Source organism: Ostrinia nubilalis, chromosome 30 (assembly GCF_963855985.1).
Source record: "Ostrinia nubilalis chromosome 30, ilOstNubi1.1, whole genome shotgun sequence".
Lineage (NCBI taxonomy): Eukaryota > Metazoa > Arthropoda > Insecta > Lepidoptera > Crambidae > Ostrinia > Ostrinia nubilalis.
The window spans coordinates 3,983,168-4,006,976 of record NC_087117.1 but is presented as its reverse complement, the minus strand read 5'-3'; the positions used below and the strand labels follow the sequence as shown (position 1 = coordinate 4,006,976).

Below are 23,809 nucleotides of genomic sequence, written 5' to 3'. Positions count from 1 at the left end.
CGAGTGTTTGTTCTGTTCCCGCTCGCTTCCCAAAATATTACAGTGGCGACGAGGATGGGACTCATCATGACATTGCGTCTTATGCAGTCGCAATAGGAGCGAGTTTGCAACAAGCTCAAGGTATCAAGACCGCTTGTAGCCGCGCGGTCATCTCCAGCGCGAGCTCCCGCGTGATGCCGGCGGGGTCGCCGCCCCATACAGCCGCCATCGCGCCGCCGCCGAGTCGCGCTATCTCTTTCTAAAGGGATAGTGAGACAGAGATAGATATATATTATTTCTTCTAGCTACTGGAGGGACAACGTGATATAAGACTCGGGGCACGCTCTTTCTCGCAGGACAAGGCGGTAATAAGTGTCTGGACTCCACCAAGGGTCGACGAGATTTACTGAGCTTACTGTAACTTAAGTGGATGGCATGGAGCAGTCGTCCAGGCGCGCTATCTCTTTCTAGAGAGATAATGATACATTGAAATCCAGGGCATGCTATCTCTTTCGCACAGGGATAATGCGGCTCGGTGATTCTTTACGAGATCGAATCAGAAATGAGGAGGTCCGCAAACGAACTAAAGTCCCTGACATACCCCGACGAATTAGCAAGCTGAAGTGGCAATGGGCAGGGCACTAGTACCAGGCCTCCGTCACTCGCCTATGTCAAAGTCAAAAGTCAAAATTTCTTTATTTGTTTAGACTAATAAATAGTTCTTACAAATCGTCATTTTGCTCTTAAGGAGCCTCTACATGTCTCATAATCTTTTTACCCTACCAGCGCTTCGAGACCAACATTTGGCAAGTGCTGAGAAGAAGCGCCGCAACAAACTCAGTCACCACTGTCTGCCGGTTAATATAAATAAATACTATAAATAGTAGTAGTAGGTACATTCGATTCAGGAGCAGTTCACTGAATTTACCATGCATTCTTGTATGGTGTATCTTATAAGAATGGGTACACAAGATTGCGTGGTATATTAAACAAGGTATGCCGGCCGAGATAATTACCTACAGCGCGCGACAACTTCAAGTTGCAAATCAGTCCGGGCCGCCACGCGCCTGTGAGCACACGCGTATTTCTATACACGCTCGGTCGATCATCGTCACAATCAAGGTTTATTGTTCCAACAGCACTGTTATCCTTCTTTAATGTAAAATCGTAGTATTTAGGAATAATAATTAACTGTACTAATTTAAATAATTAAAAAAAACTACACTTTTTAAATAATTTTGAAATACTTATGACAAAAAACTGTAGCAAAAAAATTATTTTAGCTAATATAAACATTAACTTACTTCACCGTGTCTATTTTCCGACACTACACCTTTTAAAACTATTTATCCAATTTCGAATTATTGCAACACTGAAGTTTATTAATAGGTACTTTAGAGATGGTACGATTATACAAACACCACTAGATTAAAGATTACCAATCGTAAATACAATAAATGCTTCTTAAAATTAAGTTATTATTTATTTTACTTTGCTTATACAACCCTGACGCTTGAGCTGCGAGGTAGATCAATTCTGAACACAAAAAATTTGCGCTCTTGTGAGCGTAGTAGTAAGGTGCGATTTCGAATGCACCATGTGCGTTGGATATTTTGCATTATTATTATTACCGTTAAAATGTCGGCATCTGATCCTACACAAAGGAGTGCAATTTCTGTTGCTACTATTATGTATTCTGTGCTAGTACGCAGAACTGAAGGCCGATGGGGTAGCTAGGTTCTGGAGTGGAGGATCCTATGGATGAAATGATGATTGGGGCACAAGATGATGATGGTGATTGGGGCACTTTCTTCACCTATTGTATCGGAAAATTAATGATTGCCGTATCTACAACCCGATCGAGCTGACTGCGCACTTTGTTGGAATACGACTGTCCCTCGCACTCACCCGCACACCTCCCCGCTCGCCCGTCCGTACCAGAGCGTCAATGTGACGTCACAGCTGACAGGTGCGCAGTTAACTCGACCGGATTGTAAAGTTTTAAATAATTATAAATTTACCTTTGCCAAAGCCTTGACCAGCTTCAAGAGCAGCATGGAAAAACACATTTCATCAATGATTTGATATTTCAAAGTAAAAGAGTAGGGATATACAGGGTGGGCCAAAAATTCTAGGTTATTGTAAGCAGTATCCTGCTATGTTTTTCTGATTGATATCGTTGCGGGTCCAATGACAGTTTAACATTCCCCGGGACAAACTTGACCTTCACTGGTTGGGTTATTGGCGGTCAAGCTGTAGATCCTGACTACACATAATATGCAGCGGTGGGAACTAGAGGTGGGAATAGTTCCGTATATTGGCAGCATTACCTTGTTGGCATCTCTGTCTTGCGAAGCCACGGCCCCAGCGGGCATGGAACACAGCAGGTGCCTGAGAAACTTGGCCTTGGCTCACAGCTCGCCGGTCAACTGCTTGGCATGTTCCTCTAAGAAGATCTCCATCTAAAGAATCTTCTAGAATGTACCTTGTTGGCGTCTCTGTCTTGCGAAGCCACAGCCCCAGCAGGCATGGAACAAAGTAAATGCCTGAGCAACTTGGCCTTGGCTCGCAGCTCGCCGGTCAACTGCTTGGCATGTTCTTCTAAGAACATCTCCATCTAAAGAATCTTCTAGAATTACCTTATTGGCATCTCTGTCTTGTGAAGCGACGGCCCCAGCGGGCATGGAACAAAGTAAATGCCTGAGCAACTTGGCCTTGGCTCGCAGTTCCCCAGTCAACTGCTTGGCATGTTCCTCTAAGAACATCTCCATCTAAAGAATCTTCTAGAATGTACCTTGTTGGCGTCTCTGTCTCGCGAAGCGACGGCCCCAGCGGGCATCGAACACAGCAGATGTCTCAGCAACTTGGCCTTGGCTCGCAGCTGGCCAAGTGAGCTACTTGGCATGATTCTCGACCCCTTATCTATAGAATCTTCTAGAATGTACCTTGTTGGCGTCTCTGTCTTGTGAAGCGACGGCCCCAGCAGGCATGGAACAAAGTAAATGCCTGAGCAACTGGCCTTGGCTCGCAGTTTTCCGGTCAACTGCTTGGCATGTTCCTCCAAGAACTCACAGCGCTATCTCCATCTAAAGAATCTTGTAGACAAATATACCTTATTCTATGGAGAAAAATATACCTTATTGGCATCTCTGTCTTGCGAAGCCACGGCCCCAACGGGCATGGAACACAGCAGGTGCCTGAGCAACTTGGCCTTGGCTCGCAGCTCGCTAGTGAGTTACTTAGCACACAAGTTTAATTCCATCTAAAGAATCTTCTAGAATGTACCTTGTTGGCGTCTCTAGTCTTGCGAAGCGACGGCCCCAGCGGGCATGGAACACAGCAGGTGCCTGAGCAACTTGGCCTTGGCTTGCAGCTGGCCAAGTGAGCTACTTGGCATGATTCTCGACCTTATCTATAGAATCTTCTAGAATGTACCTTGTTGGCGTCTCTGTCTTGCGAAGCCACGGCCCCAGCGGGCATGGAACACAGCAGGTGTCTGAGCAACTTGGCCTTGGCTCGCAGCTGGCCAAGTGAGCTACTTGGCATGATTCTCGACCCGTTATCTATAGAATCTTCTAGAATGTACCTTGTTGGCATCTCTGTCTTGCGAAGCGACGGCCCCAGCGGGCATGGAACACAGCAGGTGCCTGAGCAACTTGGCCTTGGCTCGCAGTTCTCCAGTCAACTGCTTGGCATGTTCCTCCAAGAACTCGCAGCGTTCGGCGCGACGAGCGGCCGCCCTTTGAAGAGAGACGATGCGTTCTATCAACGCCTGGCGGTCGGGCTCGCGGACCTGGAATGAAAATGAAAAATATTTTATTGACACTTAGTACGATTGTTACAAGTTGATGGGGAATTCCTCTCTTTAAGTTTAAGCACAGAATAATAATAAGTACTACGTACAGAAGTTTTACTTCGCGAAGGTATTTAAAAAAATGTATGCTCAATGTCATTAACAATATGGTGTAATTTAGCCTGTCTCAAGAGTCAAGCACCATTTTGTTGACAAACGTCAGTGATCGGCACTGCGCCGAAGCTATAGGGCTGACTTCGGTAAAATGATGTGACGTGAGGTGCCAAACTGCGGAAAATGGCGGAGGAAATACATGATTTAGCATGAATTATCATGAATAATATTAACTACTTATTTACCTCTCAGTGTCTTGAGGCAACTTAAAAAAGTACATTCTGTGTTTTTATTATTATTTAGGCATTTAAATACTGCACAGTTTTTAGTACACCATTTTCTTTATTTACTTCCATCATACACAAGAATACGCGTGCGTGAGTCAATGTTCGTGAGTATGTGAGGCCTTGTTGAATAGTATCCTGTAGGTGGGCCATCGTGCGTGTTTTGTTTTCGATGTAAACTCGCGGAGATGAACAGGCCTGGTTTAAGTAACCTGTATTGAGAGGAATCCACTCTTTCGTCACATCCATAGATGTTCCAAACTTACATTAAGAAATTACCCGCTAAACACACAACACAAAATAAAAGGTTTACATTACCGACCTAGAATGGAATTTTAAGCCTTAATATGATGGTTATAGAATTTTAAATGTTTGTCGCAAAACAGGTTGTAATATTACAAAATAGTAGCAATGTAATGTACACTTAATAAACTCGGAAAGGAATCAATACCGTATCGTCTTTCGCCGCGCTGTCAACCGCGAGGTGAGGCGTTTACGTTACGGTGCGGATAAGTGTGCATTGCATTACAGGGTTCCATACAAAGAATACTGACCGCCTCGAGTTGATACGGTCACGATCCGTTTCCGGGTTGATAAGTGTGCTTCGTCCTTTATAGGATGTGTTAATGTTTATAGGATAATGGCGTCAACTACATTTACAGCTTTAATACAAAAAAGTAGTTATACATAAATTCATAATTATTTATCCTTGACACAAAAAATACAAATTTTAAATAACGTTAAGTTAATACATACTTCAAACTTTTTGTTAAATACATCAATTTACAAAAAAATGATGATTTACGGCTGAGTTTCAAAGATCTAATAAGAAAGAAATCTAATTGCTTATCAACTTATAATTTATTAAATATTTACAATAACAATAAGTGATTTAAGAAATTCTACAACTACCAGTAACTACTTTTATTTAAAGAAATATATTCATTCACATTCGCAAACCTTTGGGAAAAGTTTCTCAAAGAAACCAGGGTCTTTTATCTGAAAACGAAAAACTATATTCACGATTACATAATACGTACCACTGGGGATTGCGGTTGGTCCTAAGGGCAGCGTGAAACAGTTTTTAAAATTAATTAAATAACAAAGTGAAGTGCAAAATTGCAATTGAAAGAAAGAAAGAAAAATCTTTATCTATATTTTAACGAACGACAACTTAAATAACAAACTCGTTTATTCTTAGACAGTCTCTCTGAATAATTTAACAGTTATTGACAATTGTTGTATTGTTATTGTATAAAACCAACAAGAACAAAAACTATGGTAGGTACTGAGCCACACGTCATAACCGACGAGCCTATTGGCACGGTAATAATATCATACAGTATTGTAACTTCATATAAACAGACGAAACAAGAACTTTCTTTCGAAATTCAAATCTCGGTATGCGCTCGGTATGCAAAAGTCGGGGGTGTCGCGAATGTGCCGAATGGACGTCGGTGGACAAGTGTTAAAAATGACAAAACTGATTGAATTTGACTGACTGTCATTTACGGTCAAATTGGTCAAAAACTAGTCAAATTGTCATTTTCAGTCAGTTTGATTTGAAATGAAAATTATATTGTATTAAACCAGCTTTTGCCCACGACTTCGCTCGCCCGAAATTAACGTAAACAACAGATCATTATGATTAATTATTAAAGTTTCAAAATTATTTAAGTAGTTTTAAATAAATTAAATCTATTAATCACAAAACAACACACATTTTTAACCTATTCCATTCACAAAGTATTTTGTTTGTCTAACTAAATAAAAAAATACAATCACAAAACTAGATAGAAATTCTAAGTAGGCAGATGTAATTAAACTGGGTACTGTAGGTGGGCAGCCCTATCGCATGTTGTCATACTGTGACGTACCGCGCGACTGTTGACATTTATTTCAAAAATATGGCCGAGTTGGAATACTGTATAGATAGTATCACCGTGCTATTGGCAGGCTCGTCGGTTATGACGCTTAACGTCATTTCGCAAAATGTCATTGACAATCATTAATTAAAGTAACTTTCGCAATATGTCACTATAGCACCTATTGGGAAAGTGACATTGTGCGAAGTGTCATTCTGCAAAAGTGACTTTCAGCAAGTGTTAGTCGTTATTTGTTTTTCTTGAACAATAAAAATAGCAGATGTTGGAATATAATTATCAAATTCAATCATACCTGTATATCAGGAACGTCTGCGTGTCCGTTTTGTAGACGATCCTCCTGCGGGGCGCTTTCGCCGCTACTCAGCGAACTCACCGACCCTGAGTGAAGAATAATAGTGATGATGATTTATTAACACTAATCAGGCTATCCGGGATAAGTTGCACGCCGTGATAAAACCTTATCGATTTTTTACGACAAACGTATGGGTGTATCGCGTAAAATCGATATAATGGCGCGATAAATGTGTTTTTCTTCTTCTCTTCCTGTACACTGCGCTTCCTTGCTGACAACAGAGGGCCCCCGCTGGAAATCAGTTTCGAGACAAGCGGGTTGTCAGAGGGGCACAAGCAGCTATCTGTCCATTTGTGTATCTCTTTCATTATGTACCTATGTCTTGCCTGCTTGTATGTCTTTCTTTTTTCAAATAAAAACTATTCTATTCGATAAAAGCTTTATGGCGCAAGTACACTATGCGGGAAATTGACCGAGACGAAGCCCCCGAAAAATTAAACTGTCATTGGACCCGCAACGAAATTAAGCAGAACATAGGAGGAGATCGAAGTTAAGGTTCGACTTCCCTCCAGTGCAAAGCGGATGACAGGACAAATGAAAGGTAAAGGTAACCTTAAACAAAAGATATGCACCACCGACAGTAAGTATCAATTATGGACTCCAATCTTTAGTCAAGTCAAACTGATACAGTGTCCTAAGGGCCTCCTAGTGTGAGTTTACATCAATCGCGTTCACTAGTGAGCGCGTTTGATGTACATTCACACTCAGCCATTGGCCACTGGACCATCCTAGAACGAACATACTATAGTGCAAATATTTCTCACCGGTTCTTGTAGAGGGCGCGTCGGGCGGCGGCAACTTGGCTTCTAACTGCTCGCACCGCTTGAGCGCTCGCTGCAGTTCACGATTCAATTCCTGGGGATGACAGTAGAAGCTTTTACAAGCATTCAATGAGGGCTATCGTTTTAGCGCTCACCAGTTAGCGCCACTGTAGAGTAAGGTCCTGTCACTTGCTAGTAGCGAAGACAGTGGCACCAACTTGTGAGCGCTAAAGTGGTAGGAGGACTATCGCATTTGCACTCATCAAGATGGCGCCACTGTAGAGTAAGGTCCTGTCAATCGCCAGGGGTGCCAACTGTTAAGTATAAAAACGATAGCCCTCATTAAATTCAAATCTACACTAATATCATAAAGAGGAAAAAAATAATTGTTTGTATTGAATGGGGTCCGAAACTATTGGACCGATTTGAAAAATTGTTTCACCATAATAATCCTACAATATTTTTGATGAACTTATGCATATTTGTACGGAGTTAGCCGGGCCAGCTAGTTTTTAATAGTTTTCAGGGCAATAATTATGCTCGTCCCAAATACAGCTTGCCCTACCCACCCCATGTTTTGTGTCCAAGAAATGTAAGTTAAAATGTGGGTGACAGTTCAGACTATAGGTTGACGAAATAAAACAATTTATAGATCTAGCACTTAACTGAGAATAATTGTGTTATGTGAAATAAATCAGTGTTATTACGACTATCATTGGGTTTGGTTTCGTACACTAACTATCCCATACAAATCGTCGGCACTTATCCTGTAACTGTAAGACGCTACACAGTGCCTGAGGTATGAGAATGTCACGGGAAAAGTGACATTGACATATTATGACGTGACAGAGCATACACATCTGAAAGCACATTTGAAGTGTCGATGATGTTTGAAGTCTCAAAAACACCCTCCCGTGCCACTCTCATATCTCAGGCACTGACTTAATCCTTCAAGGCCCGCGAATCTAGACACAATAGATAAATCAATTGTTATGACATTAATTAATGCCGTCTGGGACTCAATCGGTTAATTAAGTGCTAGACCAATAAAAGTTATGGACAAGTTTAGCAAAAGGCAGAGCTTTTCGGTGTAGAATTTCAAGAGATAAGGAAGGTTTATAAACGGTTCTTATAAAGTGTAAAGTCATTATTTAGCAATACCTACATTTACCGACGGTGGACCGACGACCTCATAAAGGTAGCAGGAAGGCGCTGGATGCAGTCCGCTACCAAACGGGTGATGTGGCAATCATTGGGGGAGGCCTATGTCCAGCAGTGGACGTCCTGTGGCTGAAATGATGATGATGACTTACCTTTATGGCACTAGCGTGTTTCTTCTTCAGAACACCGATCTCGCCCTTCTCCCATTCCAGCTTCTTGTTAGCTTCTGCCACTTCTTCCGTTAACTCCGCCACCTGTCGGCAGAAAACAGAAACTTATAAGATTCGCTGGTGGTACAGTCACATAGTTCGTGACACCCAAAGTAGGTAGCCAAAAGATTGCAACACGTCTTTGTTACAATTACAATCGTGTAGTCAACTCTTTAGCCACTTTGGGTGTCTTTTGACGCTGACTGTACAAGCATAGCTCGTAAGGCGGGTTTTAGAATCGTGCTGACCGCTTGCTGATCGTCGGCGCTGACAGATCAATATGTATGTAATTGAAGGGAACGTTCTTGAGTGACGATGATCGCTCGGCGCCGACGCTTCATACATTTCGGCTGTCAGCGCTGACGGTCAGCGTGCGTCAGCGTAACTCTAAAACCAGCCTAACTAAGTAACTAGGTTTTTGCAATACTCACACTGAAAATACAGTATTTTTTACTAGTTTCGGTGTCAGGGTTCACCCCTTGTTAGATCCAAATGTTTAATTGAATAAATTTGTTTATTATTTATTATTATTATTATATGTATAATTGAATTGAACTAGATGGCGTTGTACGTATGTAACTAGCGGTGGAAGACTTGGGACTTGAACACTGACCTTTCTAGCCAGAACTTTGTTCTCCTTATGCCTCCGTCTCTTAAAGCGCTTTGCAGCGCTGCAATATCTTGCTCTAACGACAGCAGAAGAAAAAACAAACTGCTCACCGCTAGATGCGCTATACCTGTTTAACTCGCGGTAGTAAAGTTTTCTTACCTTTCTAGCAAGAACTTTGTTCTTATGCCTCCCCGCTCGGCCGCTGCAATCTCTTGCCCTAACGACAGCAGAAGAAAAACAAACTGGTCACCGCTAGATGGCGTTGTACGTTTTTAACACGCGGTGGTAAAGTTTTTGTTGACTTACATAAGTAGCTGGAACGACTTGACTAATTCTCAAGATACTTTTGTCTTTTTGGGACTTTAAAAACTTACCTTTCTAGCAAGCACTTTGTTTTCTTTATGCCTCCGCTCAGCCGCGTCGCCTAAAGCGCTTTGTAGCGCTGCAATCTCTTGCTCTAGCGACGTCGCGCGCTCGCGTAACGACGCGTTGTCCGCTGTTAGCGCTTGAACCTGCAGGTGGTAAGGGGGCGTTCATTAATTACGTCAGACAACTTTAGCAATTTTTTAATTAAAAATAACTCAGTTTTCTTGCAATTTTTGTTCAAATAAATATATAAAAATTTTACCCTATTTCTTGCTGAAAAAGTTACGAGATATTTTTCGAAACCCCCCCTTGTAGAATAGACCAAAGCCAGTTTTCCTATAGAACTGTGCGAAGCGGAGATGAGAAGTGGAAAAAATGAAAACTGATTCAAATCACTTTTCCGCTCCGCTCCGCACCGCTTTGGTGGAAACTGGGCCTATTACTAATTACTAGCGGCCGTTCGCGACTTCGTAACGTGGACCACGTTTTACCCCCTTTGGAGTAATCCTGTCTTAGTGAGCACCTACGTTTTAAAAGGAACCCCCATGCAAAATTTGAGATTCCTAGCATTTGTTTCTGAGATTTCGTGATGTCAATGACCTTTTGCTTTTATACTGTCTCCGGTGCCGGCTTATCGTTGAATTTTGAGACACGACGGTGTACTCACGGTGTTGTGGTGCGAGCGCGCTGTGTACTCCCGGTGTCGTGGTGCGAGCGCGCTGTGTACTCCCGGTGTCGTGGTGCGAGCGCGCTGTGTACTCCCGGTGTCGTGGTGCGAGCGCGCTGTGTACTCCCGGTGTCGTGGTGCGAGCGCGCTGTGTACTCCCGGTGTCGTGGTGCGAGCGCGCTGTGTACTCCCGGTGTCGTGGTGCGAGCGCGCTGTGTACTCCCGGTGTCGTGGTGCGAGCGCGCTGTATACTCCCGGTGTCGTGGTGCGGAGCGCGCTGTGTACTCCCGGTGTCGTGGTGCGAGCGCGCTGTGTACTCACGGTGTCGTGGTGCGAGCGCGCTGTGTACTCACGGTGTCGTGGTGCGAGCGCGCTGTGTACTCACGGTGTCGTGGTGCGAGCGCACCGCCTGTGTACTCACGGTGTCGTGGTGCGAGCGCGCTGTGTACTCACGGTGTCGTGGTGCGAGCGCACCGCCTGTGTACTCCCGGTGTCGTGGTGCGAGCGCGCTGTGTACTCACGGTGTCGTGGTGCGAGCGCACCGCCTGTGTACTCCCGGTGTCGTGGTGCGAGCGCGCTGTGTACTCACGGTGTCGTGGTGCGAGCGCACCGCCTGTGTACTCCCGGTGTCGTGGTGCGAGCGCGCTGTGTACTCACGGTGTCGTGGTGCGAGCGCGCCGCCTGTGTACTCACAGTGTCGTGGTGCGAGCGCGCCGCCTGGCTGAGCGCGACGTGCTGCGCGGTGAGGCGCGCGGCGTGCTCGAGCGCGCCGGCCTCGCGTCGCGCGCACGTCTCTGCGAGCGCGCGCGCTTCGGATAGGGACGCTTCTGCGCGCGACCAGCGCTCCGTCTCCCTGCCAAGACAAATGTATTCCTTAGGACTCCCCGCAGACTACAAACTTGTATACCCCGCAGACTACACCATCTATCCCTAATTTAAACAAAATTCATGTTATGTGGTAGTACCCATAGGGATCACTTCATCATTATCATCATCATCATCTCAGCCACAGGACGTCCACTGCTGAACATAGGCCTCCCCTAATGCTTTCGACGTTGATCAATTGGTAGCGGCCTGCGTCCAGCGCTTCCCTGCTACCTTTACGATGTCGTCGGTCCACCTTATAGGTGGATGTCCCACGCTGCGTTTTCCGGTACGCGGCCTCAATTCCAGAACCTTGCTGCCCCATCGGCCGTCAGTTCTGCGTACTATGTGCCCTGCCCATTACCACTTCAGCTTGCCAATCCGTCGGGCTATGTCAGCGACTTTAGTTCGTTTACGGATTTCCTCATTTCTGATTCGATCTCGCAAAGAACTCTCTCCGTAGCACGCTGTGCAACTTAACAATTAGGCATTGATGGTGAAAACGGGCCCGATAGTTGAGCCCTGTTACTTCGGTAAAAAAAAAGTAATTAGGTATATGTTACACCGTACAGTTCAAAATTGTCTTAAAAAAGGACGATATTTTTCTGAAATATCTGCGATAAAATTAAAGAAACAAAACAATAAATAGTAGGTTTTCTGTACTGCTGAAGTGTGTACAGAACTGACGGCAGATGAGGCAGCAAGGTGGAGTGGAGGCCACGTACTGGAAAACGCAGCGTGGGACGTCCACCCACAAGGTAGACCTACGACCTCATAAAGGTCGTCGGTCTACCTTGTAAACAACATGGAAAACATTGGGGGAGGCCTATGTTCAGCAGCGGACGTCCTGTGGCTGAGATGATGATGATGATATTTGTATAATCTAACCTCTGTAATTGTGCGCTGAGCGTGTCCGCCAAAGCAGCTTGGGCTCGCAACGCCGCTAATTCCGCCGCTTCCTCTTCCAATTGGAGGTTTCTGATCTTCAGTTCTTCTACCTGGAAATATATTCTTTCGTAAGCTCACTGAATAGTTTGGCAATACCACCAGTTTAACTTTCCCCCGGGACAAACTTGGCCTTCGCTGTTTGGGTTGTTATTGGTCTCTCTATTAGTACGAACTTGGGTACTTGTGCCGGCGTCACTAAGCGGAAATATTTAGCTAAGTAATTTTATCTTTTTAATATCAACTTACCTCGACCGTGGAGCGAGTGGGAGGTCCGCTAGATATATCCTTCTCTTTCACATCGATGTTAAACTGTCTAGTGATAAATTAGACAAATAACCAAGGTATCTTAGCTCTCTGACTACTTCTATTAAAAGTTTAATTCTCTTACCTCGGCCGTGGAGCGAGCGAGAGCCTCGTTAGCCGTGTCCCTCTCTTTCACGCACGTGTCCAGCTGTTGGCTAGCGGTCGTGAATTTCTTCTCCAACTCATCCCGCTCGTGGCGACACAAGATCAAAGCTGCTTGGCTCTCTTTTAATTCAGCTTCTGTAATAAATAATAAATCATCATCATCATTACTTCAACCATAGGACGTCCACAGCTGAACAATGATTTCCACAATAGACCGTTGGTGGCCTGCATCCAGCACTTTTCTGCTACCTTTGAGTATAAATAATAATAAATACATACATTTTATTGTACACCTCACAAGAGAGAAACAACAAAGAAATTAAAAACCAAATACAAGTGACGGTACAATTTAGGCGGTAGCTGTGTATGAAGCTTTAAGATGAATAAAAAAACATAAAATTTGTCATTTTATTTGTAGGAAGTTGTAGCCTCTGGAACCAATTTTTTTGAAACTAATTTCATATCTAGGTATTGCACTCATAGTTTTGTACATTATTCACTAAACATAAGGAAGAAAACTGACCCAAATCAACATTTTGTGCCATTTATAGATTTAAGAATGGATTTAACAGCATTTTAAGATTTACTTATTGATACTTACCCAGTTGTTTCGCTTTAGCGCCGTCAGAGGCGCTGGTAGCGGCTGCATCTTTCGCCGCTTCTAGCTCACTGACTTGCTGGGTCAACTTCTCAACGCGTTCGGCGCTATCCTGTAAATACGACATAATATAAAATAAATTAATATTGAAGAAAATAATAATTGTAAAGGTTTATAAGAAAATTGGCGATCGCTCAAATCGCTCAGTTCGCCAATGACAGGTCGCGCGACCTGTCATTGGCCTTTGATTGCGCCAGCGATGGCGATCGGCACGCGTTGGTGTGGCTGAAGCATTAGTGCTATCAGTGCCTTAAAAAAATGTATGAGAAACGTCACTATTGAAGTTAACAAACGTGTCCTCGCCGAAAACTGCCGAAATTCTATCTGCTCGGCGAGCGGACTTTGTGTTAACACGTACCTTGTAGGCATCCATCTCCATTCTAAGCTTGCTCTGCGTCCACTTGAGACGGCCCTCCAACTCCTTGATGTCTTCTCTCCGCCTCTAGCAGCTTGAAGCTGTCAATACTATAGTCTGGTCTGCGAGCACGTAGAATTTTGTCCAATGACCCCAAGCTACCTATCCTTTTCGCTCACGCGTAATTATATTCCTATCGCGCTCGCACACTCACTGCGGCCGCCCGTCGCACAGTTACGACAGCAATATAATTACGCGCGAGCGATAAGGATGGGTAGCTTGGGGTCATTGGAAGAAATTAAATCTGCTCGGCGACAGAACTTTAGCTGCTACAAGCTGTTCGTGTAAAGTACTTTGTGTTAACACGTACCTTGTAGGCGTCCATCTCCATTCGAAGCTTGCTCTGCGTCCACTTGAGACGGCCCTCCAACTCCTTGATGTCTTCGCGGAGTTTCGCCGCCTCGCGCTCGCTGTTTGATAGCTCGTGGCACTGGAACAAGATTTAAATTACATAAACCACTTAAGTAGATATCAGTGCACTGAAAATCCTAATAAATAATCACTTAAAAAAGCATCGCCAAAAAGAAGAAGCGTTACTCTGACATCGCGCTAGTGCGTCGAATTGTGTTGTAAAATGTACGCGTTACAGTTAAAATATGCGCTTACGCTAACTTAGGACGCGTAGTTCGTAGTTCGAGCGGAGTGCTTCGATGCCCGCATTCTACGCACGCGGCTTACTTACACCTAGCTACAAGCTACAAGTCTTTATTTTGCAACTCATTTATCTGCTGTCTCACTCTCTCTCTCTAAGAATCTCGTTCTCCTGTCTTTTTCTACGTCACTTTGACTAGCTTACGCGCGCGCGTATCATAAAAATCTTCAAAGTAGACCCCTGCGTTTCGTCTACCCTTCTCTAGATCTACAGGGTGTTTGGCGCATCGTGTGCCAAAATGATTTGGCGGATAGAATGGGTCATTACCTATATTTTCAGCCCCCATAACACGATCCATGCCAGGCGGCTACTTTTAAATTATTATTTTTAGTAATTTCACCAAAATACCCAAATCGCATCATTTAATGTCGATTTTAAAAAAAACTACTAGGCGTAGCCTCAAAGTGAATATTTTGTTTTGACGTGCGTTGATGTAGGGTTGCATCAAATCTAAATTTACTATCAAATATCGTCTAGTTTTTTTTAAATTCAGCTTTGAAGTTTTCCGAAAAGTAAAAAATGGACTGAACATTTAAGTTTACATGGCTATACATATTTTTTAAAAGAGATAGCGATCTTCGGATTTTATCAAAACTTCTCTAGTCTATCCCCATTCAAACGGTATACTAATCTTGTTTAAATAATAACAACAACTTCACAAATTCCTTAAATTAGTGAATTGACTCTACTCGGACTGATTTGCGAAATTTGTGTGTAAAGCCCCTTTTTGTGTGAATAGCACGTTAAACACCTAACAAGTAAAAATTATTTATCTAATGCAATGTAAAAACCTTTTCCCTATCGTTTTTCAATGTGGATTTCTTGAAATTAAAGACGAAAATAATTATTTTGATCGTTTATTAATTATTACAAGTTTTGTTCAAAATGACCGCCTCGGCAACGTATACACTCACTACATCTGTTTTATTTATGGTTTCGGAACTGAATGTCAATGTCATCTGTCATTCATGTTTGATTTTTTACAATAAAAATGTGTTGTTAATTTCTGAGAGTTTTCAATATTAAAACATGGCGCAGCCGTTGTGAAACGATCCTAAAGTGTGATTGGATGCGAAAATATTGTTTTCTACTGAAAGTGTCCTGTTAAATATCATGGAGTCGTCGTCGGCGTCAGTGAAATTGCCTCCAAATTTCGACATTCGCTCTTCGCAATCAGCTAATGATTGGAACTATTGGAAATGTTTGTTCGAGGACTATCTGATAGCAACTAATCAAGATGGAGCTTCAGACAAAATTAAACTGTCATTGTTGCGAAACATGATGGGTCCGGAGTCTACCAAAGTCATCCTAACCTTTAAATTATCGGACGAGGAGAGACGAAGTTACGACAAAATTGTGTCTGAAATCGACAAATATGTGAATCCCAAAAGTAATCCGGTATTTGAGCGATTTAAATTCAATGAAAGAAAACAGGAAGTTGGAGAATCATTTGAATCATTTTATACTAGCCTGAGGGAATTAATAGGCAAGTGTGGATATAATGACAAATGTTTAGAATCTACAGAAGATCAATTATTGCGAGATAGGATTGTACAAGGGATCCAGGATCACAGCCTACAGGAAAGTATGTTAAGATGTGAGGACTTGACGTTGGATAAAGCTGCAAACATGTGCCGAACAAGTGAAATGAGCAAACTACAAGTAAAGGAAATGAACCCCACCTTACTAGTGGATACAATAAAATCCAGAAAAGTAAGGGACCAACAAGGTGTAAAATATAAGGAGTTTAGCTGCAGACGCTGCCAGACAAGACATGGACCACGTGCATGCCCTGGTTTTGGAAAAAAATGTAACAAATGTGGGCTGGAGAACCATTTTGCAGCCAGTTGCAGAGTTAAGAAAAAGGTACAGGAAGTCAAATGTGAGGAGTCTGATTCGGATGAAGGTGCGTATTGTAGAGCTGTTCAGTCAAAATGTGGTGAAAAGAAGGCCTGGTCTGAAAATATAGAAATTGAGGGACATAGTGTTCAATGTAAGCTGGACTCGGGAGCAGATGTGAGTGTCATGCCAATTAAAGTTTTTAATAGAATAAATACAAATTTAAATTTAAAGTTAAGGGAATGTAATTTGAAAATTGAATCTTTTGCTGGTGAAAAGGTAAAACCTAAAGGGATGATAAGTTTACGATGCAAATTTAAAAATTTTGAGTGTTATGAGAATTTTATAGTACTGGATTGTAGTAATGTGTTGTTGGGATTATCAGGATGCATAGCTTTAAATTTAATTAAGCGCATAAATAATGTGGAAATAAATAAAGATAAAGAGAAATTTATTAAGGAAAATATAGAAGTTTTTGAAGGGGTAGGTAGGTTGCCGGGAGTATTTGAGTTTCCTGTTAAAAATACAGATGATCAAATTTGTCACCCTTCGCCAAGGCTTCCAAATAGTATGCTTGCACCATTAAAAGCTGAATTGTTGAGATTGCAAGAAAGAAATGCTATTGTAAAGGTAGAGAATATGCAAAGTGATGCTTGTGTCAATAGGGTAGTCATTGTGGAAAAGCCAAATGGAAATGTAAGATTATGTCTTGATCCTTCAGATTTAAATAAGTTGATTGTAAAAAAGCCTAAAATGTTGCCCACTTTGGAAGATTTAGCATTCAAACTTAAAGGAAAGAAATTTTTTACTGTTCTTGATTTAAAGGAAGGGTTTCATCATCTGAAACTCACTGAAGCGTCTTCTTGGAAATGTTGCTTTGCTACTCCATTTGGGGTGTATAGATATTTAGTTTTACCATTTGGTTTGATGAATGCACCAGAAATGTTCCAAGATGTGCTCGAAAATCACTTCGGAGACCTGCCAAATGTAGTGGTTTGGGCCGATGATATTTTAGTGATGGGAAGTACTGCTTCAGAGCATGATACTGCACTTGCAAGTGTTATAAATAAAGCAAAAGATCTAAATATTGTGTTTAATAAAGATAAGTTACAATACAAGCAGTCGGAAGTCAAATATGTTGGACAAATTTTTAATAAACATGGTATGTCTATGGATAGGGATAGGGTAGAATCTCTAGTAAATTTAAAAGAACCCACTAATAAAGATGAGTTGCGGCAAATTTTAGGATCATTTAATTATGTTCGTAGATATGTTCCTGAGATGGCCAGTCTGATGTCACCTTTATGCAAATTATTGAAAAAGGATTGTGAATTCATATGGTTACCTAATCACAAGAAAGCTTTTGAAGAACTTAAGTTAAAAGTAAGTAGTGCCCCTGCTCTTTGTCCATTTGAACCTAATAAAAAAATAATTTTACAATGTGATGCTTCTAAAGATGGCCTCGGATGCTGCTTATTCCAAAGTGATAAAGATGTATTAAAACTAGTAGCATGTGCCTCAAGATCAATGAACCAATCAGAAGTTAACTATAGTCAAACGGAGAAAGAGCTATTAGCTATTACATTTGCTGTAAAAAAGTTTCATAGATACATATATGGCCTAAATGTAGATGTACAAACAGATCACAAACCAATTGTTTCAATTATGTCTAAATATATTTCCAAAATTGGATCCCCTAGATTAAAGAGGTTGCGATTAAAGTTGTTAAATTACAATTTAAATGTTTATTATGTTCCAGGTAAATTTATACATTTTGCAGATATGTTATCTAGAAATAATTTAAGTGTTACTGAACATGATAAAGAAATGTTGCAAATTGTGCACTCTGTGTCCATACACTTGCCCATGTCGCCTGAAAGAAAATTATTGTTTAGAAAAGAAACTAATAATGATGAAACACTTTCATTACTATGTAAATATTATCATGAGGGATGGCCAGAGGAAAACAAAGTTCCTGCTGATTGTCAACCATACTATAAATTGAGGAATAGCATATACTTTCAATCAGGGTTTGCGTTTCTTGAGGACAAAATCATTGTACCTAAAAATCTCAGATCTGATGTAGTAAAATTAATACATGAAGGCCATATTGGTATTGGAAAATGCTTGAACAGGAGTAGGAAACTGTTTTATTAGCCAAAAATGTCCCAAGAAATATATCAATATGTTATGCAATGTCACACATGTGAAAAGTTTAGATCTAGAAATTGTCATGAACCATTGTTACCACACAAAATACCTAAATTAAGATTTAGTAAAATAGGTGCTGATATATTGGAATTTGCTAAGAAACCTTATCTTGTTGTTGTCGACTATTTTTCACACTGGCTTGAACTTATTCCTTTGCCTGACAAGTCAGCAAAATCTGTAATATCAGGATTCATTGAAATTTTTTCTCGATTTGGTTTTCCTGTTGAAATTGTGTCTGACAATAATCCGTTTAACTCAAAAGAATGTTTAGATTATTTTAAAAGTAAGGACATATGTTTAACTACAAGTAGTCCTCATTATCCTAGAAGCAATGGTATGGCTGAAAAAGCAGTAGACATTAGCAAGAATATCTTAAAGAAAGCTGCAGAGGATAGTGTGGACTATAGAGAATATGTAATGTCATATAACAATGCACCTTTGGCTGGAATGGTAGTATCTCCATCACAAATATTAAATAGTCGAACCATGAGAACACTTGTACCAATTACTGAAAAAGCATTGGAGCCTGTTGTTATTAAAAATATACACAAATTGTTAATCTTGAAGCAGTCTATAAATAAATCTAAATTTGATAGGTCAGTCAGAAAAAAAGAGGTTAAATTTAATATTGGTGATGAAGTGGTATATCGTACAGGAAAGGATGAATATTGGAAAAAGGGTAAAATTGTAAAGAAATGTAAAGAGCCTAGGTCATACTGGGTGGAAAGAGATGGGAGCTTTCCAATCCGTAGAACTACAAATCATTTAAAAAAATCTTTTTCAAACACTAAGCAATTTAAGACAAGTTATTATAATGATGATTCCAGGGCTACAGAAGACAATACTACACTGAATTCTGATCCAATGATTTCATCCCCTGCTCGGGTATCTCCACCAAGAGATGTTGTCTATGATAATAATTATTGTACTAGAAGTGGCAGGGTAGTAAAACCACCTAACCGATTAGATTTGTAATTTCGGGGGGAAGGTGTTTTATTTATGGTTTCGGAACTGAATGTCAATGTCATCTGTCATTCATGTTTGATTTTTTACAATAAAAATGTGTTGTTAATTTCTGAGAGTTTTCAATATTAAAACAACATCTTCTTCTAATTTCGACTGTTGTCGTATGCAGCCACATTTCTCTTTTTATTACTACAAAGGCGTTTTCTACTCGTGGATTGGAAAAGATGGCCCTATACAGTGGCCTGCACGTTCCCCAGACCTAACTCCGTTAGATTTTTACGTCTGGGGACAAGCTAAAGAACAGGTATACGTAGCGGATTCAAACAATAGAAGAACTACAACAACGAATAGAAAACGCCTTTGTAGTAATAAAAAGAGAAATGTGGCTGCATACGACAACAGTCGAAATTAGAAGATGTCGTAGTAATTGTGTAAACAAAATTTGTAATAATTAATAAACGATCAAAATAATTATTTTCGTCTTTAATTTCTCTACATTGAAAATCGATAGAAAAAGGGTTTTTACATTGCATAAGATAAATAATTTTTACCTGTTAGGTGTTTAACGTGCTATTCACACAAAAAGGGGCTTTACACACAAATTTCGCAAATCAGTCCGAGTAGAGTCAATTCACTAATTTAAGGAATTTGTGAAGTTGTTGTTATTTATTTAAACAAGATTAGTATACCGTTTGAATGGGGATAGACTAGAAAAGTTTTGATAAAATCCGAAGATCGCTATCTCTTTTAAAAAAAAAATTATAGCCATGTAAACTTAAATGTTCAGTCCATTTTTTACTTTTCGGAAAACTTCAAAGCTGAATTTAAAAAAAACTAGACGATATTTGATAGTAAATTTAGATTTGATGCAACCCTACATCAACGCACGTCAAAACAAAATATTTACTTTGAGGCTACGCCTAGTAGTTTTTTTTGGGTGTGTAATGTATGATATAACTACATATCATATAATACTTAGAGGATATAACATCAAATTATATAAAATCATTTAATATAATAATTATTTACTATAATAAACGAATGATATAATTTTAAAACTAATAATTTTAAGACAAATAACTATTAACTGATATAAAATGGTTTGATATAATGAATGTTTTCTATAAAACTTACAATGTATACTATTTAAAACAAATAACATTCAAATCATATAAAAATAAAATGTCGAACAATCAAATGAGATAAAATTCTTTTCCTATAAAACTTAAATCCTATAACAATAATAATTTTATATAAAGTTAAATTGTTATAATAAGCATTGCATGCAGCAAGCAAGCAAGCAAACAAGCAAGCTATCAAACGAGCAAGCAAGCAAGCGAGCAAGCAAGCAAGCAGGCAAGCAAGCTAGCAAGCTAGCAAGCAGGTAAGCAAGCAAGCAGGCAAGCAAGCAAGCAAACAGGCAAGCAGGCAAGCAAGCAGGCATGCAGCATGCAAATTTGACTAAAAACTTGAGACTTCTGTCACGGCTCCGGCACTGCGGGGCTCTGGCGGTCCCTCGCGTGCTAATCGTCGCAGATGGCTTTCGCTCGACACCGCGTCTTCGGCTTGCTGGCCGGCTTCGCCGGCCAGCCTCAGCCGCGGCGCCTCGCTTCCAGCCACCTGCTCCTCAGCCCGCGGGCCGCCTCGCCCCTCCGTGCCTACGCGCTTCTAAATTACACTCTAGGGGTAGGGCAGACAAGACTACGTGGAGTCGGTTTTACGGCAATTCGTTTTTGTCACTAGTCATTTATAAGTCAAGCTAAAGAAGAACATACTAAAAGTTATATCTGTCAGAAATTATAAAATATTAATTAAAAAGTATACCAAATAGTCGTTATAACAAATAATATTTATTTTATATAATGGTTATATGAAATATTATTTATATTAAACAAAATTACATCAAATGAGTCTTAGATTAAGTAAGGTTTATATCAAATGTCTTTATGCGTTTTGATTGGTATCTGAAATGACATTATTAGAAATGATTTATTATATGAAGTAAACATTATATGTTAAAAAATTATATCAAGTGTTATTATAACATACGTTTATTATACAATATGAACGTTATTGAAATGAATTTATATCATATAAACTTATATAAACTGTCACGCACCCGTTTTTTTTTAAATCGACATTAAATGATGCGATTTGGGTATTTTGGTGAAATTACTAAAAATAATAATTTAAAAGTAGGCCCCTGGCATGGAACGTGTTATGGGGGCTGAAAATATAGGATATGACCCATTCTATCCGCCAAATCATTTTGGCACACGATGCGCCAAACACCCTGTATATTAAAAAATGGCAAATATCAAGGGAAGGAATGCATGAAGCAGCGATGGCAGCAGATTGCTGAATTCAGGATTTCCCTAGAGATATGAGTGCAATAAATGAACAAGCAAAGTTAAAGGACCTACCTTATCATCATATAGCTGGCATATCCTCTGCTTCTCACTGTGAGCTGACTTCAGCTTGTTATTCAGCAAGTCAGCCTCAGTCTTCGCTGCCTTCTCCGCCGCCGTCGCTCTGTCGGCCGCTCGACGTGCCTCGATCCCCGCGCATTCTACGCTCGCGTAGCGCATAACCGCAGCATCTTTTTCGCGCTCCGCTAGTTCTACGCGTTTGCCCATCTGGAAAATATTCGTCATCATCAAGTCATTAAGGCTGACGATAAACCAGCGTGATTTAATCAACGTTCGAGTTCCAATACTTTTTTGCGTCGTTGTGAAGTTAATAAAAAATTTAGTCAAAAACCGCGCCGTTAATTTAACCCATTTATCTAGGCTTTAGGCATCACCCTACAGTCAATAGGGGCGGAGCAGTAAAGAAAAATGTTGCAAAAACGGGAAATATTATTCAAACTATTTTCACGCGTACGAAGTCGCGGGCACAGCTAGTGTATACAATATTGATGCTAAGAATAAGAACAATAACTCACAGCATCTAATTTAGCTTCCAATTCCTTGAACGTCTGATCTTTGTCTTGCAATTCATCCATCTGCTGTTTCACTCTATCCCTAAGAGTCCCATTCTCCTTTCTCTGTTCCGCCAGCAACCTCTCTAACGTTTCCACTTGAAGTTTCAGTACGTCTTTCTTTGAATCACTCTCCAATTCTGTATCGTGTTCCGATTTTGTATCTGAACCAATATTAAGCAGTGACTCCGAACTACCTTCTGTTTTATTCATACCGTTAAGTTTTGGAGGCTTCTCTTCCACGATTTCATCTTCGAATATATCATTCATCACCTTTCCATTTGGAATCGGTTTTGATATAGGCCTAACCGGAGCTTTCTGCATTGACATCCTGTGTGTATTATTGTACGCATTCTTCAAACTCCCACTTACAGTGGAAAATATTCCGTGTACGTTCTTAACTATGCTTCCTAAGTCTTGAGGGATTAGTTCTTTAGGCAATCTGGCGTACCGGTAGTCAGGATTGTGAGGATTTTCCGGAATTTTTTGAGTAGCTAAAACTTTACTCTTCTGACTTGTAAAGTCCGATAGAATCTGATCAGCATTAATATCTTTGTTACTACTCGACTTATCGCTTTGATTTGGTTCAATCGTGGATATGTTTTCTGCACTCCTGCTGTAAGGAGACTTACAAATAGCTACATTATTGGAAAAAGTGTTGTGGTCGTTTAAACTTACGGTAGATGTAGTGAATTCTCTGTTACTGACATTATTGATGTCTGTGCCGGTAAACTGATAACTTGGCGTGACGTCAGCCTCATTTTTAGCTTTAGAATCAGGTACAGAAGCTGTAATTTGATTGATGTCTAAAAGAAGTTCATTATTAACATCTTTGGTGAAATTACTGTCGATATCCTCGGCTTTGGTCAACGAGAACTCTTTGCCACTCAAAGCATTGTCAGACAGATCGTTGCTATCCGGAGAAATGGAGAAAGGACTTGATAATGAAGACTCACTTTCGATTCCATCAGTAGGACACGACCCGATTTCGTTACTTGGCAAAACATTATCAAGCTGTTTCACTGGCGACAGATCGGAATCAGATGAACCAGGATACGCTGCAGAATACGACTCGAGAGTATCAACACCTGAATCACTAGTTATTTCGCACACAAAAGCCTTTTCTGTAGACGAAATATCGACGTCAACACTATCAATATGCGCAGAGATTTCTTCGGACTCTACGGACATTTTTCTTTGGGGATATTTTTATTTGCAAACTGGAAGTTTAAATTTTAATGTTAACAACGATAAAGCCATGTAGGAACGCGTTTTATATTATTTTTTGTAAAAAATAAACATAGACTGATTTTGACGTTCGTGATAAATTTTGACAGCTGAAAGGATGAAGGATAGGTGGTTTTTGATAGCCACAAAAATAAATAAATTTGTCTAAATTCAACTCTATTAAACATTTTGATGAAGTGGTTTAAATATTAATTTCATTTCTAAAAATATTTTTGTGCAGATCAAAATAATGCTTTCAAAATTAATATTTTCAAACCAAAAAAAGAATTATGACATTCAAAAGTACCCACTGAGCGATGCGGTGTTGCCTTTAAATTCATTAATGTACTTTTAGTAGTTTATTTATTAATTTTGATAATATAATCTCTCGTATTGTACGGACATACATGTTGTTATTTGGACAAACACCACAAGCTATAATTTTACAAATATTACATT

General features: G+C 40.5%; 1 protein-coding gene and 1 long non-coding RNA gene across 2 annotated transcripts; one reads left to right on the top strand and one right to left on the bottom strand.

Annotated features, from left to right (window-relative positions):
- Positions 1-3,461: 3,461 nt before the first annotated feature.
- Positions 3,462-23,445, bottom strand: LOC135086051 (coiled-coil domain-containing protein 186-like). The gene is made up of 13 exons (XM_063980818.1): positions 22,088-23,445; positions 21,567-21,779; positions 13,786-13,905; positions 13,004-13,112; positions 12,383-12,537; positions 11,935-12,044; positions 10,876-11,035; positions 9,524-9,661; positions 8,483-8,584; positions 7,173-7,263; positions 6,349-6,434; positions 5,211-5,231; positions 3,462-3,772 (listed from the first exon to the last, which is right to left on the bottom strand). Exons 1-13 carry the CDS (start codon positions 23,312-23,314, stop codon positions 3,539-3,541), a joined length of 2,766 nt encoding a protein of 921 aa, XP_063836888.1. The 5' UTR covers positions 23,315-23,445; the 3' UTR covers positions 3,462-3,538.
- LOC135086132 (uncharacterized) lies at positions 15,110-19,250 on the top strand. The gene is made up of 2 exons (XR_010260307.1): positions 15,110-16,143; positions 17,235-19,250. It is a non-coding gene; the product is annotated as an uncharacterized LOC135086132 (long non-coding RNA).
- Positions 23,446-23,809: the final 364 nt, after the last annotated feature.